The 15,186-nt window shown below is 33.3% G+C and overlaps 1 protein-coding gene across 6 annotated transcripts in view; it reads left to right on the top strand.

Annotated features, from left to right (window-relative positions):
- Positions 1-268: 268 nt before the first annotated feature.
- LOC149733413 (calcineurin-binding protein cabin-1-like) overlaps positions 269-15,186 on the top strand; it is a 33,497-nt gene continuing 18,579 nt past the window's right edge. For 2 of the 6 annotated variants that reach the window (XM_089881617.1, XM_089881612.1), the window contains exons 1-35: positions 505-643; positions 941-1,021; positions 1,352-1,465; positions 2,031-2,183; positions 2,597-2,777; positions 3,229-3,358; positions 3,490-3,538; positions 3,858-3,962; positions 4,197-4,317; positions 4,575-4,723; positions 4,871-5,333; positions 5,624-5,732; positions 5,966-6,044; positions 6,671-6,788; positions 7,051-7,229; positions 7,406-7,518; positions 7,858-7,940; positions 7,998-8,348; positions 8,580-8,721; positions 9,016-9,271; positions 9,483-9,564; positions 9,724-9,913; positions 10,204-10,310; positions 10,538-10,607; positions 10,963-11,088; positions 11,541-11,697; positions 11,985-12,199; positions 12,467-12,557; positions 12,735-12,874; positions 13,126-13,240; positions 13,477-13,613; positions 13,980-14,131; positions 14,438-14,523; positions 14,623-14,737; positions 14,869-15,140. In XM_089881617.1, coding sequence (XP_089737743.1) covers positions 641-643; positions 941-1,021; positions 1,352-1,465; positions 2,031-2,183; positions 2,597-2,777; positions 3,229-3,358; positions 3,490-3,538; positions 3,858-3,962; positions 4,197-4,317; positions 4,575-4,723; positions 4,871-5,333; positions 5,624-5,732; positions 5,966-6,044; positions 6,671-6,788; positions 7,051-7,229; positions 7,406-7,518; positions 7,858-7,940; positions 7,998-8,348; positions 8,580-8,721; positions 9,016-9,271; positions 9,483-9,564; positions 9,724-9,913; positions 10,204-10,310; positions 10,538-10,607; positions 10,963-11,088; positions 11,541-11,697; positions 11,985-12,199; positions 12,467-12,557; positions 12,735-12,874; positions 13,126-13,240; positions 13,477-13,613; positions 13,980-14,131; positions 14,438-14,523; positions 14,623-14,737; positions 14,869-15,140 — 5,034 coding nt within the window. In that variant the 5' untranslated portion in view covers positions 505-640. Of the gene's footprint in view, positions 644-940; positions 1,022-1,351; positions 1,466-2,030; positions 2,184-2,596; positions 2,778-3,228; positions 3,359-3,489; positions 3,539-3,857; positions 3,963-4,196; positions 4,318-4,574; positions 4,724-4,870; positions 5,334-5,623; positions 5,733-5,965; positions 6,045-6,670; positions 6,789-7,050; positions 7,230-7,405; positions 7,519-7,857; positions 7,941-7,997; positions 8,349-8,579; positions 8,722-9,015; positions 9,272-9,482; positions 9,565-9,723; positions 9,914-10,203; positions 10,311-10,537; positions 10,608-10,962; positions 11,089-11,540; positions 11,698-11,984; positions 12,200-12,466; positions 12,558-12,734; positions 12,875-13,125; positions 13,241-13,476; positions 13,614-13,979; positions 14,132-14,437; positions 14,524-14,622; positions 14,738-14,868; positions 15,141-15,186 lie in introns of all 6 variants that reach the window. The other 4 variants (XR_016385358.1, XM_089881616.1, XM_089881615.1 and 1 more) reach the window with 4 other exon arrangements.

The following is a 15,186-nucleotide window of genomic DNA, read 5'->3' as shown; positions in this document are numbered from 1 at the left end:
ACGTTATATTAGAGTAGGGGAAAGACGGGACATCTCTAGCACATAGACGGGACATCTCTAGCACATAACATCCAAATGCGGATCGTATTTAAAAAAATAACAACGGTTTATGGAAGTCGGGAGAATACGGTTTAGAATGCTTTAAAATTCTTTAAAATTCTTTGTTCACGTCCAAAGGGGACGAGAAAATAGAATGAAAAGGTGTTCTATCTTTTCCCTTACCCAACTATATATAATTTAGATATTGTGTCTTCAAAGAGATTTAAGCCAAGACACGGTTTCGGTGCAGTTTACAATATCAGCATTTTAATTTGTAGCGTTTTCTGTCCCTGTTTTTCCGTTGGTACCCAACCAGAAAAATCATTTCTTTGTTATTTTGTAATATGTTGTGACCAACAAAAAAAAGATTACTAAACACCATCAGAGTGGTAAGTATCAATGACACGTTTGCTGTCACGCCAGTTACCTTTGTTATGCATTTGCAAATATGGATCCCCAAAAATTGCCCACACTTAATTGTAGGGATTTCCCCTTCTGTGCATTTATTCATTTTCCATTTGCAAACATTGGTAACAGATGTGGATTAATTTCTTGGTGAATATGGAGGTAACAAACCGCAGTTAACCACGAGAGCTACGATATGGTAAGTTATATTTAAACTGGTAGTACCAGTTTATTTAACCCTTAATAAAACCTAGGCTGTCACTATATTAAACTGTGACAAAATTTGTGTGTAAGCTGTATTTGCAGATGACCCTGAGTTCATTTCCAGAATGTGTTTAACTGCTTTATATATAAATTATTTATTCTATAACTTAGTTAAAACCTGGTTTGCCAACATTTGTTATGTACACCCTAATTTGTCTCTTCTTCCCAATTAAATAAACGAAGTCTAGAACTTTTTATATTCTTCATAATAGTTAAAACTTTTTTGTTTTAGTTTCGTCTTGCTGCATTAAACAACCAATCAAATGAGGAATCCTCAGCTGGAGATCAGAATAAGGGAACTAAAGAGGCACAGGCAAGCTTCAGTGTTCAATTACTGTCTGTTATTACTTATATAATATTTATTTTATTGCGCCCGACAGTTAACAGACAATGTTAGACTTAATAGTCACTTAAAGGCTGTCTGAATTGTCAACCACACAGAAATAAAAAAAAACACAAAAACAGTCACTTTAAATTGAAAAACCTTTTCTGTCTGACATATAATTACAATAGTTTTAAGTTTTTGTATATTCAAATAAGAAATATAAGCTTTTGGTTTAAAAATGTTTTCTTTTTTATCCTTTAAAATATTTTAATTTTAAATAGATTCTACTTCTATTTTATTCTTTTTATATTTGATTAGGAAGTCCAAGCCTTTGGATTATACAATGAAGCTCTACAGCTGCAACGAGATAAATTTCATGATGAAGCTATAGATGTCTTTGAACAACTTTTAAAAACCTCATTAGTTACCGATGTAAGTTTTATTTTTACTCCATAGCACACTGCTAATAATTTAAACTTATGGAACAGCTTTTAAATTAATTTAATTGCTCAGCTTTAATTATATGCAGTAATCTAATTGTTTATATATATATCTACTTGAGAGATTGAGAGAGCATATGTATAAATAAATACCTACGATGGCAATTTTGCATGAGGTATTGGAATATTAAAACACTGTTTTTTTTATGCAACTAGTTATTCAAAGAACAACTGTTAGTTATTCAAAATGATTAATGTCCGACATAAACTTTAGAAACTAACATAATATGTTTAAATCTTAGTTTTAAGTATAAAATTGATTTAACCTAGCTGTAAGGTATTTTAACAAATGAGTGGCACCAAATTTTAATCGACTCATTAAGATTGAGGTATATATACATGATGTGAAGCTGCATGTTAAAAATACAATCCTAGATACTGAAAAAACTTTAAAATAGTATTTTAAAGGTGATGTTTAATAAAATAATCTGCATTAAAAAAATACGCTTGAATAAACAAACCTTTCTAAGTTGTAACACATTGTTACTTAAACACAGGCTGCGTCTTCATTGGTGGATGAGCACGGTGAAGCAATAGAGAGACCACTGACCGATCCTGGTTTAATATTAAAGTATTCAACGCATAAGAACCTTGCAAGTATGTCAGCTGAAGGAGGGGACATTAACACTGCCATGGAACATTATTTGCAGGTGAAGACTAATATAATAGGCTCTGTTTATTTTTGAGGTTTTGCTTGAAGTTTTAAATCAAATTTACACATTTTGTGTTCCATTTGTTTTTACTAATGCTTATTCCCTTTGGGACACTATGTAACACACACTTATTATTCGGTAAAATTAACATTTCTATTCGTGTTGAGTTCAGTTAGTTGATTATAATGTCTTGTTGTTAGACTTTCAAAGTTTACACATATGCAATTAACCTTATGTGCCAAACCATAGATGGCACTATTGGCATAGTAGGCCTACCCAGGAATTAGGATGTATATCATAATAAGTTGTTATGGTTTCATAGAAATGTGTGTCTAACTAACTATACCCGCCTCCAGTGCATTTGAAAGTTTGACACCGTTACAATTATTTATTTATACATATCTTTTCAGGCAGTAATGTTGGACACCACAGATGTCACACTATGGTACAGAATTGGTAGTTTAGCAATAAAACTTGGTAGACTGCCACTTGCAAGGCATGCATTTACCAGTGGTCTTGTTTGCAATGAGAACCACTGGCCTTGTCTGGATGCTGCGATCACTGTGTTGTTCGCATTGCTTAATTATGAATGTAAGTTATGCATGATATTTTAGATTAAGGTGTCTTTATGATTTACCAATGTACAATGAATGTCTGGTTTTGTACTCAGGTACAATGTGCTGTGGAACATTTGTATTGCATAACAGTAGAAACAACTAAAATGTAATGGTTGTTCAAACTATTTTATGTCTTCTATATAAATCTTATGGGTGAAGTGCAACAGTGTGGCACAGAATGAGACCTTAGATTTAGGCGGAAAATAAGCGTATTAATCCAACACGAAAGGTGCTACAACTTAGCTAACACCATCACCCTGCATTGAAGCCAATTTTCTTCGATTATTATGACGCAACTCACGCAAGTGCCTTATTGCTGAATCACTTTGCTGGACTGACTTTAAGATTCAACACGTCCAAATTTTTATACCGCAAAGACAAAACTATTTTAACTCACCATAGTTATTTCACTGTTCCTGTTTCAGCTTGTTTGTACTGGATTGCTAAAGCATTAGAAAAAGAGTCTGGGTATACAAAGGGTTTGGTTTTTCGTAACAAAATCTACAAAGATTGCCCCCACCTGAAAAGAGACACAGAGCATCTTTTTCGTAACTGGTTTGTTGATTTAGATGTTTGTAATTATTTCCTATTGTAAACTCAATCTTATTTTACTAAACATACAGAAATCATTAGTGTTAATAAAATGAATAAAAATTTCGCTTATAATTTAATTTGTTTTATTGCAGTTCGTTTTCCATAAACAGCGTTAGAATACGAAAGCGTGAAGCAAAACAGGTGAAGCATTTTTTGTGACTTTATCATTGTTTTATACTTCATATTTTTCAATATTTTTATACCATAATTCCATAGGTGTCTTTTTGTACCTAAATAAGTCTGTGATTTATGTTAGTATACTATGGATTGACTTATTTTATGCAACTAGTTAATTAAAAAACGACTGTTAGTTAGTCAAAATGATCAAATTGATTAATATCTTAATTCAACTTTTGAAACATAACATAATATGTTTAAATTCTAGTTTTAAGTCAAATTGATTTAACCTAGCTGTAAGGTATTTTAACAATGTTGGTATAAACTTGACACTTATTTTCAGTACATTGATTATGCCAAGGAGTTACAGGCAGAATATGAAAAACTTTGTGTCAGAAAACCACCACCAGATGTCCCTCTAACCCCACCCCTTGAATCCCTCAGATGGGTCAGTCTAGTTTAGTGTTTAGTTTATAATAATTTCGAAATCATTTATCTGTTCGCCGTTTAATTTATATTGTTCAAAATTTGAAAGAAGTAGGACTGGAACCTGGGTGAACATGTACTAATATCTAATTTTATCATAACAGTTTTTGTTTTATTTTAAAACCCCCCTCAAAAAAATGCATTTTTCTTTGTCCGCAATTTAAAATATAAATATTTTATTTTAATAATTTTGAAGCTTGAACTTGGCAAGAGTTTGGTATCTACCTACCAACGTATTATGCATTCATCAGACGACACATCCGTCATTTCCACAATCTTGTTTGGAAACTTGGATGACCTGGCAGTCAAAACTGCAGGTAAAGGTTAAGAGTTATTACTTTTAAGCCAAACTAATCAGGAAAGGTAATAGTGAAGTAGTAAATTCAAAAATCAAGAGCATTTTAATATTTTTTTAAAGTTTGAATGTTAAATTCTTGTTTGTCTAGCTACTAAAATTAAAAAACTGAAAAGACTTATTCCTATTTTCTTATTCCTATTTTTATATTTAAAAGTTACTTTTTCCACCAGCATCGAAATATTTACTAAATTAATGTTTATTTAAAATATTTTACAGAAAAACCAACATTTTGTGAACATTTAAGTAGTTGTGATGAATCAATTGAATCTTCCACGAACACCCTTGAGCTATCGGAGGATTCTGCAGACTCTTTACTGACTCCGGAAGACCTTTCTGCTCCATCAGCAATGGCCTCCTCTTCTTCTGTAAGAAAACTTTGAAAAGAGCCGTTTTTGTAAATCTGAATAATTTTTTTTTTATTAAATTTTACAATTTTCTTTTTCTCTTTTGCCTGAGTATTTTTAACTAAGAAATTAAATTACTAATAATTAATTATAAATTCTTTTTTTCAGATATTCATGACAGCCAATATTCCTGTTTTCTCCCAAGACATAAATCTTGGAGAGGAGCTTCTTGCATCCTCTGAAGAAGAAGAACAAGATCAGGATGCGGTTGCTGATGTTGTTGAATCTCTTCTTTTTAAAGTCATTTCAAAAATTGAAGAAGAAAATATTTCTAAAATAAAAATGCTAGAAACTGAAAATCTCTCAGGAAACAACTCCCTACGTTCGTTAAATAAAACTGAATTAACTTTTTCTGATTGTAACCTTCAAACTGATAATTCTGACACAATTTCCGCTTCAGCGATTGCTGGAAGTATTCTTGATGACATCGTAATAGCTTCCACATCATGGAAAATTCCGGAAGGAAAATGTGATACGGATGTTGTTGATGAAGTAATTCAATATTTGCTTTCTGAAGTGGAAAACAGGATAACAGGGAGAATTTCATCAAATAATACACAAGCCTCCATAGGTAAGGGTATAAAAATCACTAGCTTAATTGACATAAAGTATATTAAATGAATGTAAATTATTTCTCTCATGGCGGGACCGGCAATCTTCATAACCCGGTTTTCTGCTTCATATTTGTCGTGTCCGCTTTTAAGTTACCGTATATGTAACTTTGTGGCTGATTTAACATAGCATATACATATAAACACATCTTGAGTTTGCTTGGGTATTTATTGTATTTTCTCAAATTGAACCGGTTAAAAAGTATAGCTATGAAGCTGTATGTTTACATCTGAAATTTTAAACTTAACGAATTTGAAATTCCTGAATCAGTTTGCCAAGCACTGGACATCTCCATGGATGATGATGTTAAGACAAAACGTGGCCCGAAGAGAAAAAGACAAGCAATTGAATTAACTCTGTGAGTATGCTGATTTTGCAGATTTTTCATGTTATCAAACTGATTCATTTTTTAAATGTTAAAAAGCAGAGGTATGGTTTTAATCATTCCTATACCTTTGTGGCTCAGTTGTAAAATGCTTGCATTATAATCAAAGTTCAATGTTCAACACTGCTAACATTGTGTGGTATGCCCCTGCTGCACCCTTTAGTATATAAAAAGTCTCTTAAATTAATAATTGAAAGTTATATAAGATTTCTACACAGCGAAAGCCTCACAAAGAGAAGATCCACCAGGGTTCGAACTTCTACTCATAAAAGTAAACAGAAAAAAGTAAGTTTCCTGTACACGGCTAACTAGGTAGTGGCTCACATTGTAATTGAAAGACTTGGGCAGGACGCAGCTAGTGGTCACAAATGGGTTGTTAATATCATCAGCCATTTAAGAAAAATTACCTCAACTAACAAATCTGGTAACTTGTAAGCGGCACAATGAATGAAACCAAAACACATGTGTTAAAAGACTGCTGCTAGTAGATTGTATATTGACTTCTAAAGTTGTGTGCTCTTAGACTGAACGCCTAAGCAGACTACTTGACCTCGTTCTGACTGCTTTATCAAATAGCAGATATTTGGCCTTTTTACTTTTATTATCAGTATCACGACTAACGACTATAACTCGCACAGTATAAGTTAAACAACTCTCACAATACAGTGGGAGAACAAACTTAATATAGTTAGCACTGAAAAGTGAGGTTTCGTGAAAGCACTTGATCATTCGTATTTATAGCGGGCCAAAAGTGACATGGAAATTAATTGAAAAAAGTTTCATATTCACTATTACGTTACTGCAGAAAATCCTGCACCATGCAAGGGTAAAATAAGTATTATTGTTCAAATTTAGGCATGTTTTTATTCAACCAACTACAGGCTTTTAATCCGAAACCAAAATTGTTGCAGGAACCAGTTATTACTGAAGACATCGAATCAGGGTTGGATTACAGAAAGAACCTTCTGGAACTTTTACCTGAATCTATGCAGGACCTTCCAAGTATTTCCACTACAGAGGAAAATACAGGTATCTTTTAGTTTTTTTTTTCGAATTTCCATTTATTTTAGTACTGACATAGTACTGCGCCTTTACTGTAAGTGTTTAAAATAGCTTACAAGTTACAACTAACTAAAAAATTATTACCTCAAATTTCAGTAGTATTTCGGTTTGACTTGAAAAGTTGAAGCCTTCTTTTTAAATGAAAAACTTAGTAAATTTCCAGCTTAATCACAATTAGACCAAAATCTCGGTCCAATTAAACAGTTAACTCATCAATATTATTTTCCAGAGACAAAGTTTAGAAATGCGGACACCTCCAGTGCAGCAAAACCAGTGAAAGTTGCTCATATGTATCCCGATGCAGTTTCGGAATCAAAAGATGTCTTAGAGTTTCTTCGGACAAGTTCAGATAAAAAAGATGGAATCCTTGATCTTCTTAAAATGTTTTCCAAGCTCTTTGCTGAAAAGGTAAAGTTTTTTTAGCAATGAATTTTATTTTGTGGGTACATTGGAATTTTGGGGTAGATTGTTATACTACCTGTAACTTATCATTGGATAAGAGCATTATTAAATTAAAAATGCTAAATCTCTGTACCAAATAACTTTAAATTTTCACATATAATTTTCCTGTAACTTTCATGTAGAGTTCAGTTCAATGGACGGAAGGGATTAGGGAAGTTCTGGTCCAAATATTTGTAATCCTTGAAGCTTGTGTTAGCTATCCAGATCTCGAAGATATGGATTATTTAAGCAAGGAGTGAGTTTTGGTCTAACATTCAAATAAGTATCTTTTTGAGGTAACCAGTCAACTCTGGCCCAAATTCGAGGCCCCCTGGCCTGCTTATCCTATTGTTTCACTCCTACACAAAAGAAAACTACTTTTTAATACCGAGTAACCAGATGCTGTCCTTACAGCTCAGAACTGTTTAACTTTAAAAATTGGCCAGTTAAGTTTATGCACACATTTAAACAAGTTTTTTTTGGCCTAAAAGTTTCGCTTTTTGTTTTTGTTTAACCCCAAAATACTACCAATAACATAAACCTTAATGAGGACTTGTTTCTAAGCCTTAGTTAAATCTTAATTACTAAATTTCAGAGATGTCCAAAACATGTTCTTCTCTATTCTTAACCATGTGGAATGTGAGGTAGATTGTCTACAAAGTAAAAACAAAATTGAGGGTAAGATTTTCCACATTTTAGATGTGCTTTCAAATCATAATTATTTGATTCCTCTAGGATGTGGACTTACAGTCCTTGGAAAACACATCGCTTTTCTTTTCCAAGCTGTTTCATATCGTCAGTATTTTGATACCTCGCCCAAATTTACTTCGGCAACACTACAAAAAAATGAATCTGAAAACACTGGAAATTTTAATCCTGAATCAGAAAGTTCGATTGAAAATGTTGAAAAACTGAAAAAGCCATCTCCTGCTCTTCCTGATGCATCTGTTGGGGACAAAATTCTGGATGTTAGGGAATCGCGAGAATGGAAATATTTCCTCATTAGAGTCTTGTGGGTTCGCTCCAAATACTCTCTACTTCTTGGAAGAAATCAGTCTTCACTTTATGATCTGGAAACATGTCAAGGTGATTTAATTTCTATGTTGCGGCTCAGTAATTAGGTGTCGTAACTGAAGGATATTGCCAACTCCAACTCTGGTATAAATCTCAAGTCCATTGCATTCATGCTGTTGGACCTCACCCACATAAAAAAAGTGGATTACGTTTGGCAAACATTTTAATTTTTGGTCTTCACTATTAATAGTTTAATATTATAATACTTTAAAAACATATTATCATAACATCTACTTTCTATAGAAACCTTGGCCATAATAAAGAAAAATGCCGTCAAAAATAACCCAGACTTCATGGCCACAATAAAAGTTCATCTTCCTAACATGAAGAATGGAGGTTTGCTCACTGAGGATGCTGCAATAAAACAAATTGAAATTCTTAAGCGGTGAACAGCATTTTATCTTAAATATGTCAATAGCTTTACATTATAAAAGCTATAGGCAAACTGATCTTAATTTTATAATTTCTGTACAAATGGTAATTACTAAGCTGAATTTATTATCCAAAATTCCCCATGTTTTATTTGGAATTTAAAAAAATTAAATAGGCGGACCCTAGAGAGTATTAACTTCACAATTTCTAATTTGTAACCTTATTTTGATGCAAATACTGTTTTTTTACACTTTGTTTAAAAATGTTTTCCAAACTATGGCTAATTTTTTCTCTCTATTTCTATAAGATCACAAGTTCTGGAGGATGTTAAAGAGTTTTTTGATCGTGAGCGATATGATGAGGTGGTAAAGCTACTCAAGCCAACTCTTCGGAGGACTCCCGCATCCCTGATCCCTGCATCCACTCACCCGCATCGAGCGAGGCAGATCAGGCAGCTTCTCGTATCGTTTGAGAAGCTCTCCGATCATCTTGGTCTCTTCACGGATGCTCCCAGTCTTCTTAATGAAGTGTTGACCAATGCAAAAAGTGCATCTCACAACAAGGTGTGTGTTGTCATGTTCATTTATGTCGGCATCACTTGTAAATTTATGTAATAGACTTTTAGTTTAATATATTTTTTATAAACTTTATCATTCAGTAACAATACAAGAGCCAAACTAATATGCCATGACTCCCAAAATAAAAAATTAAACCCACAATTTGTTTCTACATAACCCCAAAAATATGATACTATCACTTTTTCTATATTTCTAGACAACTGGAGACTCCACAGTTAAAAGCAGCAACATCAACCTAAGCAAGGAGTGGAATTCTACCATTACACTTGCATTTCAAAGTAAAGTTTTCTATCTTCTTGTTTTATTTTACATCCATATAACTTGTGCACTATTTTTAGCAGCCCTATAACCTAGTTGTCAACAAAAAATGTCTGCCTTTGACTGTAAAACATGTAAAGAATGAAAAAACATATTTTTTCACATTTTTATGTTAACAGCGTTTAACAGAATTCTTGGAAAAGATGAAAACCTGCTTAAAAATCTGGACAGTGCAGTTATTACTCACTTCACACATAGTGTTTGTTCTGTCATACACTTTGTGCTTACTGAAATGGAAAACAACCGTTCTTTTCCGGAAAAAATCGGTGCCACCCATGTGACTGTGCATATGTGGACTACACTGTACAGGTAGGTTGCCAATTTGTGTTTAGCATTTTTTGAGCAGATTATAAGCCTTCATGGTCATGTTGGTTATTTTTAAAAACACTACCATGTGTCTAATGTTTTTCTTAAGTTTTATGGAGTATTGTTTAGTGCCTGCCATTAATACTTAGAAGTTTGCAGTCGTTGTCAAGATATTTATTTTCTTATTAGGTTTATACGCTTTATGCCCACAGTCAAGCTGTGTTCCTTATACACAATACAGATTATGAGTGACATGCACCATGTCAAGATGAAACATGAGTATTTTGTTTTAGATTGGTAAAAACATCGGAGTATGACTGTGGCATTGAATCGACCAATCACAGGCTTCCACAATCACTTATCCTGCTCGATACTGCCCACCAGTGGATGGGTGAACGAGGTGAACAAATATTGCATGTCACATATTACTTAACCACCAACTTCCACTGGAAAATTTTACCAACTAAAAATGTTCCCACAAATGTATTACCCTTTCGGGCTCTCTTATTTACTATGATGTCACAAAGAGAATTGTACGCCAGTACCTTATTTTTGTTACTTTTCCTGATTCTTTGTATAACTGCATTTTGCATGATTTCTAAATAATGTGATCTTTATACAACACAGGAATGTGCTGTAGTTCAAATGCAGCGTTGTTAAGATTCCACATTAAAGAGATTGAAGAGAGGTTTCCAAGGTAAGTGTTTGAAACACAACTCCAATATTATATTTTCATTCTAATGTTATTTTCATATTGATACCAGCTACTTGTGACCCTTGGTTCAAATTTTTCATGTTCCATAAAATGTATAGGTTCTTAAAAGTTATATTTTTGTACTTTTTATAGGTTCAAATTTTGAAATGTGTCCGTTGGTAATACACTTATAACCTTATTGCCCAGATATTGTTACTAAATTTTTATTACAAGAGTTCTTAAACTTTAAAACACACGCATATAAAACACACGCATATAAATCCTTTACACATACAAAGTGGACCACCATACTTTTAAATCTAAAATCTATAAATTATATTTGAAACGTGTTTTGTAGAATGAAAGAATTAACGAATAGTCGTCAGTTGGAACAACTCAATTCATCTCTAGATCAAATATTCTTCTGTATATACGGGTATCCTGCTAAACCCAAGACAAGGAAAATACAAGAACATTCTGCTAAGTATGTTTGTTGGTGATGTTTTTACTTTTATCCCATGCTTGTAATAATAATATTAATAACTTTTATTTCTTACTTTGATTACGATAGTGAAGATTTAAAATGTATTAGTTGAAAAGACAGAATAAAACATTAAAACGATCAAAACAATAGTGGGTAAAACACGCTTACGGTTAAAAACCTATTTACATTTAGTTGGAAGAAAATAAGCGTGGTCGTTACACCTAGGGCTACACCTTGTTTTACACCTCATGCTCACTGTCGAGTGACAACATGGAACATTCATTTATCTCATGTCCATTATAAAGTTACTAATGGGCGACATCTAAAACATCCCAGATTGATTACCCCACACCTCATGCACGCTGTCAATGCTCCAAAACTACCCCTGCGAACTAAATTAAAGAAACAATATTACTGTCATGTAAAACTCAACCCAACCCCCACTTCCACAGACAGTCGACTCTCAAATGGTCCGACTTTCTCACCCTCTTCTGTTACTTTCGACCTCGCCACTTGCCAGAATTCGACAGTTTTAAAGCAAGCACCGTTTCCACTGATCTATCTCAACTTATTCTACGTGGATTGCATTTGGTTCCTGATGCATTGCTGGTAAGTATCTTTAAATATTTAAAAATTTACAACAACTGAAAACGCTTTTTAAGAGCAGTCTGTACATTATATTTTGTTTTTAAAAAAAACATTTTAAACATTTAGAAAAATAAAAAAAAATTAAAATATGTAAAAAAATATTTTCAATAAATGAAAAAAACAATTCTTTTTTTATATTTTATTGTAGTCGTTGTAATTAGCATCGCTGTTTCACCATGCTTATGCTATGTCAAAAACTGAAAAGATTTAAACTCATCCAAAATTTATATAAAGTTTTAAAATTTTAGGATCAAATTCCCAACACTGAGGCTGAGGTTATCTCGTTCATAGAGGCCGACTGTGATGTCACAATCAGATCACTGAAGTCTCCAGATGCGTCTAACAAAGAGCTCGATGTCCTCGCTGACATGTACTACCTCCTTGGAGATTTTAACTTGAAAAATCATGAAATAAATAAAGCTGTCAAGTATTACTTACTAGACATAAGGATTCACCCAGAAAGGTGGTTTTAAGATTTGCTTTTTGCTGACTAATGGTTTAAATTTTAAATTAAAAAAAATGGTTTGCTTTTGACTCTGGCTTATATAAAATTGTAAATTATGAATCCCTTTTCCAACTTTTTCTGTGTTGTTTACAAAACCTTGACTGGTACAACAAATTAAATTATATATTTATTGATAATTACCACTTATTATGAGCATTTAAGTTATTTGAGTTTTTTTTAGTTATTTAAATTTGAGTTAAAAATAAAATAATAATCACTTCCTAGGTTTGACTCGTGGGCGGGCATGGCCCTTGCAAGGACAAGCCAGATAGATGACAGGCTTCGTCTTTGCGAGTCAAAAAAATCTCACCACAAGGTAAGTCTTCGCTTTATATATGCTATCCAATTATCTTGTTTTTATTTTAAATAGGGTCATAAGATTTTCAGTCGTTTAGCTTTTGTAGAACAGTTATTTTTAATTTTGTGCTCGAGATAATGTTTTTCTTTGATTATTATTTTTTGCTTTTTTATAAAAAAAATGTTTTTGCTTTAGTTTTCAGACAGTGGTACAGAGAGACGTGCCATGGCTGCTTTAGCTTGCTATAAACGAGCTCTAAGTATAGAAGCTGACAGTGTTAAGCTGTGGATTGAATATGGATCGTTGGCTTACTGGATTCAATCTATGTACTCAAGGTATTGGGTCATAGTATATGTAGCACTGTACCAACCTGTTTTAAATTTCAATCTATGCTCTGGTATCAAGGTTTTAAAACTCTTGGAAAAAACAGGCATGTAAAAGTAAACAGTACATTTGACTTCTTTTTTTTACTTGTCAACCTTAATTTTTAAGCCTTTATTTCCTAATGTAAGAGGATTTCTCTCCTATAGTTACACTATATCTCTTTTAATCTGTCTAATTTTTTTGATGTCTTGCATTGTTTTAGAAAACTAATGAGAAAATCAAAGTCAATAAGAGGAGATGAATTGAACATTGAAGCAAAACAGAAGCAAATGATCACAATTGCAAAGAAAAGTTTTCGAAGCGCACAAGCTTGTGATGTAAGAGAAGTCAAATATTGCTTCTCAGTATTTAAACGTTTGCAAAATTCACTGAGTTTCCCAATAACTGCACATTTTTCGAAAGTATTGGTACAGTTACATACTGGGTCACGCATAAAAGTGTTGTATAAAACATTGTAAAAATAGAAAAGGTCGTATGAAACGGAACACCCGAGATACCTGCCATGTTGGGGAAAATAAGTGACCTTCATTCCAACTATACACTGTTATCACAGAATGATGATATATATGAAGAAGAATGGTTCACCAACTATATGCTGGGCAAACTTATGGAGAAGGAAGGCAATCCACCAACTGTGTTCCTTAAACTATATCAGTCTGCCGTTGTATTGCTGCATAAGAGAGGAGCCAAGTAAGCAGTTTCTACTTTTTATATAACCATATTAAGTGAGCTTTTAAGCTGGTTGAATAGTATCTGTATTTAGTAAACCCAAATACGGTTGTTATACAAATAAAAATATGTAGCCTAATGGCTTCTATGTATACCGACCCCTTACCTATATCTTACAATTGCTTGTGAAACAAAGATATCCTCACTAAACAGTACATATACAATGTAATTATGTATGCTTTCATATTTTTGGGAAATATAGAATTTAAGTCCCCAAATTTGTTATTGTAAATTATTTCACCAGACATGTTCCACAAGGAGACCACATTAAACTGGCTTTCACTGGTTTAATTCCAGATTTGCTGATGTTAACTATGTCTTTTTTAGATACCCGAAGAAAATTTTAGCGAAGTATGGCAGTGTGTCAGGTTACGCCATTGAAGCACTAGAGATGCATTTCCGAATCCATTCTTCCATATTAAAGTATATACTCAAGCATGGAGAAAACATTTCATATTCAGAAATCCAATATATGGAAGGTAAGGTGGTGTAGACAAGTTCATTAAAAGTATCAAGCTCTGAAATTGAGAACATGGGCCAAAATACATTACGTTTAACCCTAAATATCTCATGTTCATTGCGTTATCTTAATTCTAATTGTACACCAATACCAAACTGGGGGAATGTTTTGCTGGTTGATCAATTTCGTAACATTTTGTTTAATGCAGGATACTTAAATGTTTTTAGACACTCTCATTTTTATCTTCACCTCACACCCTATTGATTAATTCTAACTATGGTGTATTATATATTATTTTGTTACCATCATTTTTTGCACACTCCAGGTTTGGTAGAAGAGATGGCAAACAGTCCATTTGTTCTTAGAGAAGAATCTAAGTCTATGACATCATACACCACTGATGCGGAAAAGGTAAACAATGTTAAGAATGTATACTGTATCCAATGTTCTCTGCCACAAGTGTTTTTTTGTGTATATTTTGGTCAAAACTTTTTATATTTTCTCTGGTAGATTGTTCCACATTCGAAACTGGTCGTCGTTTCAGAGTCTTCTGACCTTACGATGGGTTCCTTGCTACCCGACTCTGTTCTTCAGGCTCTTAATATTGAAACAGGAGAGAACCAGGGTAAGGGTATTCTCCCGTTAAAGCCTATCTTTTCTCAATAAACGAATAACCAAAAATGATAAACCAGACTACAATTGCCCCTTGTTTTGTTATAGCCCATATTTTGCCCAAAAGAGATTATTATTTTTTAGAAGACAGTCCACCATCAGTAGCCAGCTCCACGGCGCCACCTGACGATTGCACAACCGTCACAACAACGCTAAGTGGAGTGCAGTGTTCCGTTACAACTACAGTTTCCCCGCCGGTCGAAACAACCCACAATCCTCTACGTCACAAAGCGGACTGTGACGCAATAGTAGATGCATGTGAAAGGGCGTTGAAATTGTGTGCCGGTCGTTTTCCTCTTCACAATAAATCCATATACAGACTGGCTCACCTTTATGCACACTACCCTAGAAAGCTGGTAAGCTTGTATAATAATTTCTATTCTATATTGGTAAGGTCACATA

This window comes from Ciona robusta, chromosome 7, assembly GCF_009617815.1.
Source record: "Ciona robusta chromosome 7, ASM961781v2".
Taxonomy (NCBI): Eukaryota; Metazoa; Chordata; class Ascidiacea; order Phlebobranchia; family Cionidae; genus Ciona; species Ciona robusta.
The sequence above is the reverse complement of the archived record's forward strand: the minus strand, read 5'-3'. Positions and strand labels throughout refer to the sequence as shown.